Raw genomic sequence first — 17,386 nt, 5'->3', positions numbered from 1 at the left:
CCTAAAATGAGAAGACACAATGTGAGACAAGACTTAATAATCATCTATAAAAAAATATAGGTGTGTTATACAGATGTCTCCCATTTCTACAAGTAATGCCATTTAAGTCAACTGGAGATATGCCTAAATAAGAACTGAAAGATCAAGCCCACAGACACACACTGTTTCCACAGGGTCTGATTTTCTGAGGTTCTGAACACCTGCCACTCCCACTGATGCCAACCGAAGTGATGGGTACTTACCACTTCTGAAAATCAAGGCCATTTATATACAATTATGAATTATATACATTCCTACAATGGAATAAAAGAAAATACAACCACTGCCTTAGACAACTCTTCCGTCACTTTCTACTGTACAAATGATACAAACTTATATTGCATATTCACAGAATCGTAGACTTGTTAAGTATCAAATAAGCTTTTGTTCAATTCCTGTCATACATCAATATCTCAACTATTCAGCCAGTCTATGTCTATTGTTATTTGAAATAGTCTCTGCAGATTGTCACAGTGTCTTTCCTTCCCCTGTTATGTATCTTAAAAAAAAAAAGAAGATGTTGTCTTATCATTAAGGCCCTACTTAATTCGCAATATTGCAGATCCCTCAATATTAGGCTTCTACCACAATTTCGACACAGAAGCCCTGCCATTAAATGGATTAAAAGCTGGCTAACTGATACGTCTCAAAATGTAACTGTAAAGAGAAAATCATCAAGTGAGTGTGTTTCTACTGGGATCCCCCAGAAATCAATTCTTCATCCTACACTATTTAACATTTTTGTGAATGACCTGGCAGAAAACATAAAATCATTACTGATAAAGTCTACATAGGACACAAAAATGGGAGTGGTTAATAATGAAGAGGGCAGGTATAACGATTCTGCCTTTGGTGGGATACTTCTGAGAGTATCAATTTAGGACAAATTGCTTAGAGCAGGGCAGTTACAGCCCAAAACTGGGGTTTCTCCACTTCTAAGACACACCAAACCAGCCAAACAGAGAGGACTTTGGTCTCACCCCACTGGCTAACCATAGGTTATACAAGCAATTCCCTTAGACACTTCAGTTTCCCAGTATCACCACTAGTGCCACTCATTAAGGGGACAAATGGTTATGAAAACCAATACCCCCAGTAAAAGAAAAAAGGGTCTCCCAATCCCAAAAGACCAAGCCTCAGACCCAGGTCAATATACAAATCAGATCTTACCCACAAATAACGTTGTTGCCAATCCTTTAGAATCTGAAATCTAAACATTTATTCATAAAAGGAAAAATATATAGATGAGAGCTAGAATTGGTTAAATGGAATCAATTACATACAGTAATGGCAAAGTTCTTGGTTTAGGCTTGTAGCAGTGATGGAATAAACTGCAGGTTTAAATCAAGCCTCTGGAGTACATCCACAGCTGGGATGGGTCATCAGTCCTTTGTTCAGAGCTTCAGTTTGTAGCAAGGTTCCTCCAGAGGTCAGAAGCAGGATTGAAGACAAGATGGAGGAGATGCAGCAGCCTTTTATAGTCTCTTGCCATGTGGCCTCTGCTTTCTTTGTTTCAAAAACAAGCTATCTGGCACATGGCATGGAAAAACCTTAGAGTTCTGTACATAGGCATGTCCCTGCATGCCTTGCTGAGTCACAAGGTGAATCTGCCTTCTCTCAATGGGTCAGTTGTATAGCTGATGGTCCTTAATGGGTCATCAAGCAGGCTAGGCAGTGCTCACACCAAATTGTCTGGGGTATCACCCAGAAGCATAGCACAAGTTTGAAACACAGACAGTATAGAGTCAATACTTATAACTTTAAATACAAAAATGATACATGCATAGACATAGCATAATCATAACCAGCAAACCATAACCTTATCTTAGACACCTTATTTGTCCCCCTTTATACAAGATTTGGTGCCACTACAGGACCTTGGTTGTAACAATGATCTATACGGTCCCACATCATATTAATAACGTCACAACAGGTCACTACTATTGAGCAATCTGGCTAGCTTGGTAACGTGGGCACAAGCAAACAATGACTGTTTTAACATAGCTAAATGTATGCATCCAGGAACAAAGAATGTAGGCCATATTTATAGAATGGGGAGACTCTATTCTGGGAAGCAGTGACTCTGAAAAAATTTGGGGGTCATAGTGAATAATCAGCTAAATCTGAGCACTTAGTGCAGTGCTGTGGCCAAAAGAACAAACGAGATCTTTGGATGAATAAACAGGGAACTCTTGAATAGGAGTAGAGAGGTTAGTTTACCTCTGCTGGAATACTGCGTTCAGCTCTGGTGTCTACAACTCAGGAAGAATGTTGAAAAATTGGAGATGGTTCAGAGAAGAGCCACAAGAATGATTAAAGAATTAGAAAACCTGCCTTACAATCAGTGGCGGATTATCCAATGGGCTGATGGGGCCTGTGCCCAGAGGCCCCAGAAAAATGGGCACCCCACCCCAAGCAGAAATCCACCGTGGGCTGCAGAAGCCCAGAGTCCTGGCAGAAGTGCTGGGTGGGCGGGGTAGGGCAGGGGAAGCCTCCACGCCCCAATCCCCCTCCCTGGCAGAAGTGCTGAGCTGGCTGGGTGGGGTGGGGTGGGGGAAGCCCCCCATCCCTGTCCCTGGCAGAAGTGTCGAGTGGGCGGGGCCTGGTGGGGGAAGCCCCCGCACCCCATCTCCAGCAGAAGCACTGGGCAGACAGGGTGGGAGAAGTCCCAGCACCTCGACCCTGGTCCCCCACAGAAGCGGGAGAAGCCCCAGTGCCTGGACCCCTGCTGTGTCCCCAGTACTGAAGGAGCTCTCGCTCCCTGCCACGTGGTGATGGGACAGAATTTCTCCTGTCTTGGGGCCCTGGAGGGGTGGGGCAGAAAGGAGCAAACAGGTTGTGGGGCTGTAGTGGGAGAGGGCGGAATGGGGTGAAACCATGGGTGGAACAGAGGTGGGGCCCCAGGGAAGGGGCAGAAAGGGGTGGGGCTGTGAGTGGGGCCATACGTGGAAGGGGCAGAACAGGGGTGCTGGTACTGAAGGCAGAAGGGGTGGGGGGGCCCCCCACTTGCTCTGGCCCAGGTCCCCAGGAAACTTTAATCCGCCTCTGCTTACAATGATAGACACAAGGAATAATATCTATTTAGTTTAACAAAGAGAAGGTTAAGGGGTGACTCCATTACAGTCTATAAGTACAGGGAACAAATATTTAATAATGGGCTCTTCAGTTTAGCAGAGAAAGATGTAACATGGTCCAATGGCTGGAAGTTGAAGCTAGATAAAGTCAGACTGAAAATAAGATGGAATTTTTTAACAGTGAGAGTAATTATCCAGTGGAGCAATTAACCAAGTGTTGTTGTGGATTCTCCATCACTGACCATTTTTAAATCAAGATTGGATGCTTTTCTAAAAGATCTGCTCTAGGAATTATTTTGGGGAAATTCTATAGCTTGTGTTACACAGAAGGTCAGAGTAAATCATCACAGTGGTCCTGTCAGGAAGCAGGGTCTGCAGCAAAGCCAGTCTCTAGGCAACCTAACAAGTGCAGCTGACCTGCAGTAGGCTGCCTGATTACCTATTCTGCCTGATTGGCTGGAAGAGTCAGCAGACCAGTTCTTAAGCTCAGCAGCAGTGGAGCAGTTTCTCAAAGCATTTGGTTGTTGCTGTGATAGTTCCTGCCTTTTCTCCCTACAGGTAATCTGATTCCCGATCTCTGACTGCAGTTATGACCCTGGGCTCTGCCTCCCAGTGGTGAGCTGGAGCCGGTTTGCTAGAACCAGTTGTTAAATTTAGAAGCCCTTTTAGAACCGGTTGTTCTGCGAGGGACAACCGGTTCTCAAAGGGCTTCTAAATTTAACCAGCCAAAAGTGGCGCCTTAGGCGCCGACTCCACGGGTGCTCCAGCCCCGGAGCACCCAAGGGGAAAACTTTGTGGGTGCACAGCAGCCACCGACAGCTCCCTGCCCCAACCCCAGCTTACCTCACCTCCGCTCTGCCTCCACCTCCTCCCCTGAACATGCTGCCCCACTCTGCTTCTCCGCCTCCCCCCAGCTTCCCGCGAATCAGCTGTTCACACGGGAAGCCGGGGCAGGCTGAGAAGCAAGCGGCGACTTCCCGCTCAGGCTCAGGGAGGCAGAGCGGAGGTGAGCTCGGGCGGGGCTGCGAGGAGGGCCGCCCACGCCGCAGCAGGTAACCCGGGGGGGGAGGGGGTGCAGGGGAATCGCTCCCCGCCCCAGCTCATCTCCGCCACCCTCAGCCTGAGCGGGAAGCCGTGGCCTGCTTCTCAGTCCTCCCCAGCTTCCCGCCGAACAGCTGATTCGTGGGAAGCCGGGGGCGGGGAGGAAGGCGGAGAAGCAGAGCAGGGTAGTGCATTCAGGGGAGGAGGCGGAGCGGAGGTGAGGTGGGGCTGGGCGCGGGGCAGGGAGCTGCCGGTGGGTACTCTGCACCCACCAAATTTTCCCCATGGGTACCCCAGCCCCGGAGCACCCAGGAAGTCGATGCCTAAGGCGCCACTTTTGATGTGATCAGTGGGGGGAGCGGCCCAAACAAGGTTAGGACACTGAACAGACACAGCGAAAAACAATCCTTGTCCTGAGGTGATTATAGTCTTCATAGACAATCCAGAAAAGGCAGGGCTTGCCTGTGGTCATATAGCAACTCAGTAGCAGGGCTGAGGACCTTCCCTCTTATCCCATGACTGCTTAGTTTGCTTAAGAGCATTGGTGAGGGAACTTTTCAAAGGCTTCACAAAAGTCCAAGAACACTATATCCACTGGATCACCCTTGTTCATGTGCTTGTTGACTCCCTCAAAGAATTGTAATAGATTGGCAAGGCGTGATTTCCCTTTACAAAGCCATACTGACTCTTCTCCAATATATCATGTTCATCTACGTATCTGATAATTCTATTCTTTACTACAGTTTCAATCAATTTGCCTGGTACTGAAGTTAAGCTTACCAGCCTCTAATTGCCAGGATTGCCTTGACCGCTTTTTAAAAATCAGCATTACATTAGCTATGTTCCAATCATCTGGTTTTAAGATTGATTTAAGTTATAGCTTACATTTTAGAGTCAGTTGTTCTGCAATTTCATATTCAAATTCCCTCAGAACTCTTGGGTGAATACCATCTGGTACTATTGACTTATTACTGTTTAATTTATTAATTTCTTGCAAAACCTCTTCTGTTGACACCTCAATCTGGGACAGTTCCCCACACTTGAGCCACTCTTTTTAGATGACAAATCTGGGGATCTCCCTGACATCCTCTGCAGTGAAGACTGATACAAAGATGTCATTTAGCTTCTCTGGAATGGCCTCCGCTTCCTTGAATGCTCATTTAGCATCTCGATCAAACTGGCTTCCTGCATCTGAGATTCTTTTTTAAAAAAATTGCTATTAGCTTTTGTGTCTTTTGCTAGTTGCTCTTCACATTCTTTTTTGGCCTGCCTAATTATCCTTTTACATTTGACTTGCCAAAGTTTATGCTCCTTTCTGTTTCTAACTTAAGACTGTAACTCATTCATATGTCTGTTTGCTTGCTTTAACCTTATATACAAGTCTCTAATTTCCTTTTCCGATTTAATAAATCTTCATATAGCTTAGTATAGGATTGGCTGCAAGCATTATTATTCGTGTGAGACCCAAAGCGCAATTGACTTGGGGTGACTGATCCTTGGGATCAGGAGTAACCTGAATATTGCTATGATTCTTGGTATAAAGAGCCATTTGTCACAGAGATATGCTCATTTAAGTGGCAAGACAGACCTGAGTACCCAGGGGCATAGACATCAGTTTTTAAAACTGGTACTCTTGACTAGCAGTCTCTACATTCTAATTTTTTATAGAATCAGACAGCTCACATTAAAAAAAAAAAGGATAATTAAGATCCTCTGGCCTCTGAAAGGGTTTTTCTCTTTTTTTTGTAATTAAAATTAGTTAATTCAATCACTCACAGAGCTCACTGAAGTACTTTATATAAGAAAACCAGCAAACTGCATTACAACAAAGTACTTTACGTTTGCGCTGAGTAACATTTACTTTTGCTTAGCACTGTGCCTCAGCCCAGCCAGTATGGAGAGGGGTTCCCCAAGCATAAATGCTAAGTAGAAGGCTGACTATACTCTTTCCTGTACTCTACCTTTGTGACATCCTCCAAAAAATGTTCCTTGTAAATCCTACCATTTTCTCCATCGAAGTCCATGGAAACTTTGTTCCTCTCCTCAACTTGTAGTCTGACTCTTTTCTCAGGATCATGCAGGGCTTCCTGGATTCAGGCTCCCAACTCCCAGGGCCTGCGGAGCATCATTTAAAGTGTGGGGACTATGCTGACATGAAGACTGAGGTCCTGTCTCTGGGGATGGGAGGCCTTTAGGGATTGTTGATTGAAGAGCACTCGGTCTGCAATGGCTCCCATCCCATAGGGCTGACCCTGCTCTTGCCCATTGGCTCTCGCCACGGCATGCAGGTGAAGGTATTCCTCGTGGTGACCTGACCCACTACACCCCCTTCCTGGCCCTGGTGCCACTGGATCACCTGAACCCAAGTTGGGCTGTGGCCCTCTGAGTCTGTTACCTGTGCAACTACCTGAAAGAAGAGCCAGTGGTGACTGCTGGGAAGGGGTTTACACCCATGCGTAAGCTTGTACATCTATTAGATAGTGAGTTGTCAGAAGGAAGGCTCTTTTGATTTGTCAGAATTTTTTTCCTTCACTATTATCCCTTCTTATTTTTTAAATCTATAATACAATCATAACATCTTTCACATGGCAGAGAATTACTTAGGTTTAAATTTCTGAGGTTTATTACTTTATACTGTTATTACTTCACATTCATAAAGCATTTAAGATACAGAGTATCATGTAAGGGCTAAGTATTGACATCTTTATGGAAAACACTTTTAAAATATTATATTACAAGTATTAAATAAAGTAACCTCAATAACTCTGTTGAAGAACAGGCTTGTAAAAAGCCAACCTCTCTATTGCATGTAGGTGCAAAAGATTAAAGCTTCATTTGCAGTCTCCCTAAATTTCCAGCTGAGACAGAGTTCCAAATCCACTCATTAGTGGATCAAATGCCTCATCACTACCATGACTAACTGTTCAACACTGCACCAGATAGGAAGGTGGAGATCGCTTTCATTAGTATTATTACAACAGTCAACTTGATCCCCTTACAAGAAGTCAAAAATGAGCTTTTGTGCAGCATCACTACAATCACTAGCTCTCATGCTCCTCAACTTCAGCTGAATTGGTCATTTATATTAGTTCCAGAATAGCCTTGAGCAACAAGCTATGTACAAAGACAATCTTGCTGGTTATTGAAAGGTTTATTGAAGGTGTTTATTGTTTATTTATATTTCCTTTCTGTACATTTATTACTGGCTTTCCTTTGAATTTTTTTCAGTTCTCTCCTCAGCAAACAGTCTGTTCTTGTATACTCAATTATCTGCATTCTCCTGGCCCCTCCTCTTCTGCCTGAGGCCCCGACCCTCCCTCTCCTCCACAGGAGCCCAGAGCACCCCACCGCAGCCCCCCCAGCACTAGGCAGCCAGGTGGCATGGCTGGAGTGCTCCCAGCCCCGGGTAGAATGGTTGCAGCACCCCCAGCCCTGCAGTGCCAGGTGGCACAGTCTGAATGCTGGGAAGACAGCGTGGCCTCAGTGCCAGCTGCCCCGAGTCCACGTGGTAACCTTGCCAGCTCCACCCCAGCCAGCCTGGGCCAGGGCAGAGCATCAGGAACTGCAGGAGGGGGCCTTCTGGGGGCGGAATGTGGGTGGGGCCACCCAGGCTGTTTGGGGAGGCACAGCCTCCCATGGCCAGGATACCTGCCGCCCATGCTTTGGAGACACTCTGATGTGCACACCAAGCAGGCAAACAGCTACCAGTTTCAACACATCTCCCAAGCACGACTATGTCAAGTCCCACTGAAAATCTCTTCCGACTTTAAAATTCCTTTGTTGTACACAGTGTTGTCGTAGCCATCTAAGCCCCAGGCTATTAGAGAGACAAGGTGGGTGAGGTAATATCTTTTATTGGACCCACTTCTGTTGGTGAGAGAAACAAGCTTTCAAGCCACACAGGCCTGGGAAAGGTGTTCAGACCTTAGCTGTGACACTTGGAGTACCTTTCCCAGAGCCGAAGAAGAGCTCTGTGCAGCCTGACAGCTGGTCTGTGGCCAACAGAAATGGGTCCAATAAAAGATATTGCCTCACCCACCTGGGTTGTGACAATGCCTGGTGGCTTTATCCCCGGGGTAGCCGTGTATGCTTTAGGGCGGCAGCCAGCTCTCCCCTCCCTGCCCTTTAGAGCTGTTCTCCCTTTGGGCTTGCCGAGGGCTGGGTACGGGCTTGGTTTTGCAGCCACAGCGCGCTGCCCGCCTGCCTTCTCCAGCCCAGGGACTCGCTGGGTGCCTCGCCCGGCCCCCCTGCGCCCCAGGGACGGGCCCCCACACAGGGGCGGGGCGCTGGGCGGCAGCAGGTCCCGAGCCCCGAGGGGCAGGGGCCAGCGCCAGGCCGAGGCGGTGCGGGAGTCCCCGAGGTGGGGCCAGCGGCAAGCGCCCCCAAAGGCATACGCGGAGCGGAGAGTCCTCCCGCCCGCTAGGGGGCAGCAGCGGCTCTCGCGCCGCCAGCTGGCGGGCGGGCGGTTTCCCCTCTTTCTCCGCTTTCGGGTTGTGATGGCGAGGGGAGGGCGTCTCCTTGGTTGGCGTCACTCCCAGCATGCAGCGCGGCCCGCTCCTGCCCCTGCTGCCGCCACCGCCGCCGCTGCCGCCGGGGGAAGAAGATGGCGGAGGGAGGCGCGGCGGATCTGGAGACCCAGCGCTCGGACGTAGCGGCGCTGCTCAAAACCGCCCTGCGCAAGGGCGACACCTGGTGAGGGAGGGGCCGGGCCGGGCCGGGGGTGGCGCTGGCGCTGGGCCCTAGGGTGAGCGGAGCAGGCGGCTGCCCACCCCCGGGGCTGTGAGAGGCAGGGAGGGGCCGCTCTGGGAGACAGGCTCCCTGGTGGTAACCGGGGCGGCCTGGCCCGGCCCCGCACTCGGCCTCCGCTGGGGGCGCCCACTGCCCGCGGGCCCGGGAGGGCAGCGCAGCGGGAAGGCGGGGGCTGGGCAGTGGCAGCGTTAGTCGGCGGCGCTGACTCTTCCTGTGTCCCCGAACTCTGGTTCGGGCATGGCCCTACGGGGCCACCCTGGGCAGCTCGCTCCTGCGGCTCTGGTGACGGGCCCGGGGGGGCGGGCGAGTCCCGTGTGCCCAGGACAATGAGGGGCCTGGTATTGCAGGGCACTTGGCCGGCCCCGGGAAGAGAACGATGAGCAGATCCCGATCCCTCCCCTGTTTTATTGTTCAAACAGAAACCAGGGAAACGGCCCCACCTTCTCCTTCGGGCATTGACAGGCTTTATATTTGCCAGGTGCAGCACCCAGAAAAATCTCCCCACAATTATGCTTGGCCTCGGGTCAAGCTTCTTGTTCTCACTCCATAGTGAACCCTCTGAAGATGCCAGCAGACAGGGCTGTTTAGTTGTAGCCTGAATCTGTTTTTTGTTGTTGAAAAAGGTGTTTTGTGAGGTGTTGCATCTTTAGGTTGCAGCTTGTTAATTGTCAGTAGATCATACAAACTGCCCTAGGTATCTTCATGCTTATAAAGAACAAGGTAGGTCTAGTGACTCCCTTTATTTACTTGGTGTTCAGTTACTGAGAATCCTCAAATTTCTGGTTCCCTGAAAACTGTCTCACAAGTAAGACAATTTTAAAAATTCTTGATACTTCCAGAGGTCTAATACCGCCCCCCCACACACACACACACACTCCCACTTTAGCCATGAAGTGTCAAAATTTGGATTTATGTAAAAGTAAATTTGATCTCTTAAAGTAGACCACCTACATCATTTTGACTTAATATGTCACCACTCAGTGTTGTTCTAATTCTATAAAATATGGTATTTAATGGTGGTGCTACTGCAGCATGTGTCAGAGCCATACATATGTTCTGATGCATTATTCAAATGGAGTGCGGAGTGGATATTCATTTCTTGACATAAGAACAAGTTGGTCTTAAACTCTGCAAAAGTAGAAGCATCTAGAAAAACGGACCAAGTGTATTTAACAAAGTAGTAATACTGAAAATGAGAAATGGTGGTTATAAAAAAAATTTCTCGTTTGAGAGAGATTACTGGTCACAGTGGTACTTGTGTTAAGTGCAAAGAATTACTCTCAAACTAGTAGTGTTCAAAATGGAAGAAACTCGTTTAACTGTGACGGTAATATGGCTGCAGAAACAGGAGGATAAGACAGTAAGTTTAAGGAAAGTCATTTTTTGGACATGTTTAAAAAATTCAATGTATTTAGATAGATATTAGGATGACAGTGTGGTCAAAATTGTTGCATTTTCCTCAGCATATAATATCAGGGACTATATCTGAAATTTAGCATGATTCTAAAACAAACTTCTAAAAAAGCCTGATTATTGTGAGAGGCTGAATAAGTACAAAATGAGTACGAATTCTAATTGACATAAAATGTTCAAATAGTAATATTGTGGTAAATTGGAAAACTTAGTGGGTAGAACTTTTTAAGCTAATTTGAGCTAAATTTTTAAGGTTTCACACAGGGTTTTGGAGCGGAGCCCGGAGCTGGAGCGCGGAGCAGTGGAGCTGCAGGCTTTTGCCTGGAGCTGTAGCGGAGCCGGAGCACAGCTCCAAAGCCCTGGTTTCACAAAACGGGGTATGCCTTTATAGTACTTCATGCTAAGTACTTATTCAGAAAAGATTGGGTAGTGGCTTCTTGAGCATTATTGTTATAAACAAAAAAAAAAAAAAAGGTCTGAAGAGAGCATCATATCATAATTCAGGACTTCAGCAGTCATTCACACAAAATTAAGTGAAGCTGAAAAAAAATCATACCATGTTCTGTTTTGACTTATTCTGCTTGGGCTTGTTGACTGATATATCCTAGCTAGCATACCTATATATTATGCTGATAATACTATCCACGATATATGTGTCTGGCATTTAAACATACATATTATTAAGAGGTAGTATAGCAGTTATGTAGCTCAGATTGGCTTGTACCTTTGTTATAATGCTGTCCTTATAATTTATGCTGAAGTAAACCTTGGCTGGAGTAGCTAGGAAAACTAAGTATAGGACGTGATTATTTCTTCATGGTAACAGGAATTACCCATAGGAACCTAGGAGGTGCTTAGTACCTGGAATGCATTTGCTCAGAACAAAGATAAGGGTGCATCATGACCTGGAATACATGGTTTCAGAAGAAAAGATAAAGGGTACAGCACGATACCAGAAACAAACAAGGTAAACTCTAATTTAATTAAATCCTGTTTCAGGTGACTTATATAGTACCTTTAACAGGTGAATAAGTAGGATTTAAAAAGATGGCTTTAGGGATGTGACTGGGGGAGCACACCTTTTGCATAAGGTGAAAGTAACATGGCTGTACAGGAGTGCTCTTTGGAGACTGGTATCTCATAGAACCTTTTTCCTGTACCGTATTAATAAACTTGATTCACATTGGTCACCTGGTGATTTTTAAAATAGCATACTGATACTTTTCCCCAAATAGATATACTGTACAAATGAAATTGATATCAATACTAAGATACAAAAACTTATTGACAGTTTTGTTGCTACTCCCAATATAGTGAAATTTACAAGATTGGTTAATTTCAACTTTGCCATTTAGACTCTTGTGGGCAGCAGAATTCTGTTGCTGCTTGAGGAAAGTGCTAGAGTAATCATGATGGGGAGAGAATTTCAAATGTGGATGATGGACGAGAGGTAGATTAGTGAGACCATCCCGCCCACACACTAGGACTCTGGTGTTAGAGTTGTGAATACCTCAGCTGGGAGCATCTGAAGGGAAAAGGCAGGCTTACATGTTCTCTCTTCTAGCACATAGAGAATGGTGGTTGAACATGCATATTTATAAAACACCTACTAGCCAGAGGCTTATGTGAAATAGGGAGTTCCCAAACATGGTCCAAAGATAACATCCTGGTAAGAATCCTAGCTTTCTCCTTCCTCCTACTTGGATATGGAATGTAGTTGTTCCCCATGTAGATACTTATAGTTTGTGATCAAGTGACCCCTTAGCCGTCTCTTTGTTAAGCTAAATAAATGGAGCTCTTTCATTGTATCACTATAAAGAATGTTTTCTTAGCCTTTAATCGTTCTCATGGCTCTTCTGTGAACGTTTTCCAATTTATCAACATCCTTCTTGAATTGTGGGCACCAAAACTGGACACAGTACTCCAGCAGTGGTCCCACCAGTGCCAAATACAGAGATAAAATAACCTCCCTACTCCTTCTCAAGTTTGCCATTTATGTATCCTAGGATTGCTTTAGCTCTTTTGGCCACAACATCACACTGGGAGCTCAAAAAGAACAGGAGTGCTTGTGGCACCTAAGAGACTAACAAATTTGTTAGAGCATAAGCTTTCGTGGGCTAGAGCCCACTTCATTGGATGCATAGAATGGAACATGGAATATATAAGAAGAGCTATATATACACATACGTACAGAGAAGGTGGAAGTTGCCATACAAACTGTGAGAGGCTAATTAGTTAAGATGAGCTATTATCAACAGGAGAAAAAAACTCATGTTCAGCTGATTATCTGCCACAAACCTAAAGTCTTTTTCAGCGTGACACTGCTTCCCAGGATAGAGGCCCCCTCCTGTAAGTATGGCCTACATTCTTTGTTCCCAAATACATACATTTACAATGAGCCATATTAAAATGCATATTGTTTTTGTGCTTAGTTCACCAAGTGATGTAGATCAGTGACCTGTCCTCTTCATTATTTAACACTCCCCCAGTTTTTGTGTCATCTGCAAACTTTCACTGAACATTAAACTGGAATGAATAGGGATTGCTTAATTGAATTAAAACTTCTTCCATAATTTCTGAGACTTTCAAACCCCTGGAAAGGGAATAACCTGACCTTTGTGGAAGTTTCTTCCTAACTCTGCCAGTTAATGATTGGCTTATGCCCCAAAGCATCAGATTTTAAATCCCCATTTGAAAAAATATATAACTATTGTAATAGTAGATATTCTCATAGTCCATACAAGTGTCTAATCCTTTTATTTAAATTCTGATCTCTTGGTCTCAGTAATATTGTGGCAGTGAGTTTCAGATTTTTTTAAAAAAGTATTTCCTTTTATTAGTTTTAAAAGTGCTGCCATTTAATGAAATTCTTATTATGAGTGACTGTTAATATTCATTTTTAATACCTTTCTTATTACCTTATCTTTCCTATCTCTTTTCCCATCCTCCTGATGTCACTATTGAAGTCACAACCATGCACCTTTTCTTTCAGCTCTGCAACCTTGATACATCCTTGATTTATTCCTACCCCAGATCCAAGCCATGTACAAATCTTGCCAATTTTTACTCAGTAGCATTTATAATAGCTGACCATTTCTTTCTGTCCATACCACTGGAACTTCTTGTCTCATCATCTTGTATCATGGTTACTACAATCTCCTGTTCCTTGGTCTCCTTGGCATCACCTCCATTGTTTACAACCATGGCTGTGAAATTCATCGTTCTTGCCTGTTGTGGTGCCAATCCTTATCCCTTAAGTCCCTCCCTTGGTTTCCTGTTTCCCACCATATCAAGCTCAGCTTTCTTGTCCTTGCCTGCAAGGCTCTTCACAACTCATCTTCTCCTTACTTACCAACTCTGATTCTTATCATGTTGTCCTCTTCTCTTCCAGTGACATAGCCTCAGCCACAGATATGTCCAGTGCTCGTGGAAATGTCTTCACATTCTCTTACGCTGTTCCTTTATGCACAGAGTGCTTTCCCTGGGCTAGATTGTAAGGCCAGTATTCTTTCCTTCACATTTCTCCCCCATGTATGCTACTAATACTGGCTGTCTGGGATGCCAGGGGGAGTCACTGATGCTTTATTTTAAAAAGTGATTTTCTCTATTTTCCCCCCCACAACTTTTCCACCACACCCTCTTCATATGTTCTTTCTCATCTTAGATTCTGGGCTGTTTATGGGCTGGGGTTGTACCTTGTATTTTGGAAAGAAGTGACTAAGAAAAGGACTTAGGTTTCATGGCTCGTAACCCAGCCGAATTTGAGGTCCCAGTGTGGTGGCTAAGAAAATAAATGCAATTCCCTTATAAGTAGTAGAATATCAAATTGGTAATAACACCTTTTTATGTCTATGTATACAGCATTAGTGAGACCATTACTAGGATATTATGTCCCAATCTGGTGTTCATATTTCAAAAAAGATGTTGACCATTCGTAAAGAATCCAGAAAAGAGCTACAAGAATTATTTGAGGCCTGGATTACAGTAGGATTACTGAAACTGAGGCCTGGTCTACAGACCTAAAATTTAGGTCAACCTAGCAACGTTGCTCAGGGATGTGAAAAATTCCCTGTTTAGACACTAGTATAGAATCTAGACCCTGTTAGATTGATAGAAGAATTAATCTGTCAATTTAACTACTGCCTTTCGAGGGAAGGATTTTACTACAATGATGGGGGAACCCTTTCTTTTGCTGTAGCAAATGTCTATTCTAAAGCCATGCCAATGTAGCACTTGTAGAATAGACATATTCTTAATCTATTTATCTTCACATACAGAATGTTAAGAGGTGACTTGATGATGGTCTATAAATACTTATGTGGGGAGGAGAAATCTGTTTTAGATGAAGGTTTAAAACCCAGTGGCTGGAAATTGAAGTGAAGCTAGACAAATTCAGATTACAACTGAGGTGGAGATTTTTTTAACAGAGTCATTAAACCTTGTAGCAGCTTAAAAATTATGAAACTTATATTTAGGAAGCACCTGGCAATTTTTGTTCTACTGTAGTCAGAATAAAGAAAAGGAGTACTTGTGGCACCTTAGAGACTAACCAATTTATTTGAGCATGAGCTTGCTCACGAAAGCTCATGCTCAAATAAATTGGTTAGTCTCTAAGGTGCCACAAGTACTCCTTTTCTTTTTGCGAATACAGACTAACACAGCTGTTACTCTGAAACCTGTAGTCAGAATAGTAAATCATTTAGAGTTGTGGGTAAAAAACCCCTCAGTCTTCTCAGTGTAAGAATAACTTAATTCACCCTCAAAATGACTTAAAAGAATTGACTCAAACATTAAAAAGAAGAGGAAAACACTCACTTTTGGACTGAGAGTAAGCATGGAAAATATCAGCCATGAAGGATTTACTTTAGAAATGTATAAGCTGTTAAATGCTGGGGATATAATAAAAACCCCTAAATAAACCTTCATGACCAAGCATAAGCTATAGTAATACTTTGCAGTTCCATAGTGCAAGTTCCAATTGCTGAGTGGTTAAGATGTTCAACTACAGTGAAGGTTGTGGGTCTGAGTATTGCTTGATTTCACACTGAAAGGTCACATCCAGTTCACCCACGTGCAAAATGGTACCTTTTTCTTCGAGTGATGGTCCCTATTGTATTCCATTGAGGGTTGCGCACATGCTCCATGAGCCCAGAGCTGGAGCTTTTTGAAGTAGTAGCGTCCATTGGTGCATGTGCCTTTGTATCACATTGTGCTTTCGCCTGAGATGATAAAGGGTGGGGTGGACTGATCATGTCTTCAATTCCTTCTTACCACTGCATGGCGTGAGCTTCTGCTTTTCTCTTGTCCTTGGTGATGGACTTTCCAGAAAAACTTTGTTTTTATTCTTGTACGTAGTTAAGATTTTACTGATTTTTTTTTTTTTGTAGTTTAGTGTTCGTAGTAATTTGTATACGATTAAGGACTTTGGGGTGCTGCTTCGGCGATTTCCTGCCAAACCAACCCCCTGTCCACCAAGCACCCGTTTCTGGAGTACCGGCTTATGCTGAAGACGCCAGGATTCAAGGTCTGCACTTCCTGCCCTCACTCGTTTTCACTCAGTGAGGAGCACCAATGCTGTCTGTACTGCTTTGGAGAAGCCCCTGTTGCGTTCAGGTGCAGTATCTGCCTCTCCATCACTGCCTGCACCTGGGAAGGCAAGGCCCTACGCCTTAAGAAGTTCATCATGGAGGTCACTCTGGGCCGGCAGTTGGATCCTGGTCAGGGAACCTCCCCCGCTCCCTCCCTGTATATCATCCTGGAGCGTACCTCCTACCTTGGAGTCCCAATCTGGTTCCGCTGGTACCAGCTCTATGGACCCCACGCTGGGGCCTAGCTATGAAACACGGAAGCATGCACATAAGCATGGCAGTAAGTCTTCCTCCAGATCCCAGAAAGATGCTACACCATCCACAAATTCTGGCCACAGGGGAGCGCCACATTTCAAGGCCCACAAGAGCGACAAGAAAACACATCGTTCACTGGATCTGCTGGTCCCAGTTCCTGAAGCATGCACCTCTCCTGCATCAGGTCTGCTGATGCAGCATGATTCATTGGTCTTGAGGCAGGTCCCCTTGCTGGCCCTGGTTCTGTCTGTGGTTTAGCTGCCATTGACGCTGGGGAGACTCGGATGTGCTCCTGGGCTTCATGATCTGTTTGTCCTAGAATGGATGAGGTCTCCGCATGGTCCATTCCATTTGCCTGCTAAAAAGGCCCCCTCTCCTATGTTGGATCTGCTGCATTCTGGTCATGCTGCCACAACACAACCTGGTTCATTGGCACCCCCATTCTTTCAGGACTCTGGTTCCTCTGAGTCTGAGGATTCAGGTACTACACATGGTCTGCTGCTTCTCTTCCAAAAGGATTAGAAGGTTCTGACACCACCATGGCAGTATCCCCCTTTGCCTCAGCCCAGGAGCCACTGGTAACTGGTTCCATGGGCACTGCTACAGCAACAGCAGGATCAACCAAGTTGACCTTATTGGAGCTCGTGGCCCCAGTATTCACCTTCAGAACCATCTTGCTCAACCCATGAGGAATCCCCTGTATCACCACCCTGTCGTTCAGTGAGTCCAACCCTGGCTCCTAATGTGCCAATCAGCCCAGCTCTGACCATACTGATGGATCCGGAGGAGTTTCCTCTCATCATCGCCAGATGTGTTGTCGATGCCTTCCTCTCCCCCAGACAACTATCATCAATTTCAGGAGCTGCTAATGCTCTTCAGATCCCATTGGAGGAGGTGCAGGAGAGTCAGCACTAACTGCTAGATATCTTGCGTGCATTGGTATTGGCTAGAATGGCTGTACAATTCTGGCAACATTCCTCCAGGCTTCCCTGGAGAAGTACAGAACACAATTGAGGACCTCCCTTTTGATGAATTGCACCTCTTTAATCAGGAGATAGATGATTCACTGAGACTCTAGAGCCGCCTTGTGATCCATAGTCATATATACGCCAAAATGAAAAATTTGCTGTCTACACAACACTGTGGAACTCTCCAGTTCCACCACCAATGTGCCTAAGAATCTCCACAAAAGCACCCAAAGGTTCACAGATCTCATTCGCCTGGTCT

At 45.5% G+C, this 17,386-nt stretch overlaps 1 protein-coding gene across 10 annotated transcripts in view; it reads left to right on the top strand.

Moving 5' to 3' along the window:
* Positions 1–8,693: 8,693 nt before the first annotated feature.
* The window catches only part of USP15 (ubiquitin specific peptidase 15), a 136,926-nt gene continuing 128,233 nt past the window's right edge, over positions 8,694–17,386 (top strand). For 3 of the 10 annotated variants that reach the window (XM_073327930.2, XM_073327928.2, XM_073327932.2), the window contains exon 1: positions 8,699–8,846. In XM_073327930.2, coding sequence (XP_073184031.1) covers positions 8,758–8,846 — 89 coding nt within the window. In that variant the 5' untranslated portion in view covers positions 8,699–8,757. Of the gene's footprint in view, positions 8,847–17,386 lie in introns of all 10 variants that reach the window. The other 7 variants (XR_012156773.2, XM_073327940.2, XM_073327931.2 and 4 more) reach the window with 6 other exon arrangements.

The sequence above is a fragment of the Lepidochelys kempii genome, chromosome 1, assembly GCF_965140285.1.
Source record: "Lepidochelys kempii isolate rLepKem1 chromosome 1, rLepKem1.hap1, whole genome shotgun sequence".
Classification (NCBI taxonomy): Eukaryota; Metazoa; Chordata; order Testudines; family Cheloniidae; genus Lepidochelys; species Lepidochelys kempii.
Note: the sequence above shows the minus strand (reverse complement) of the source record. Positions and strands in the feature narration are given on the sequence as shown.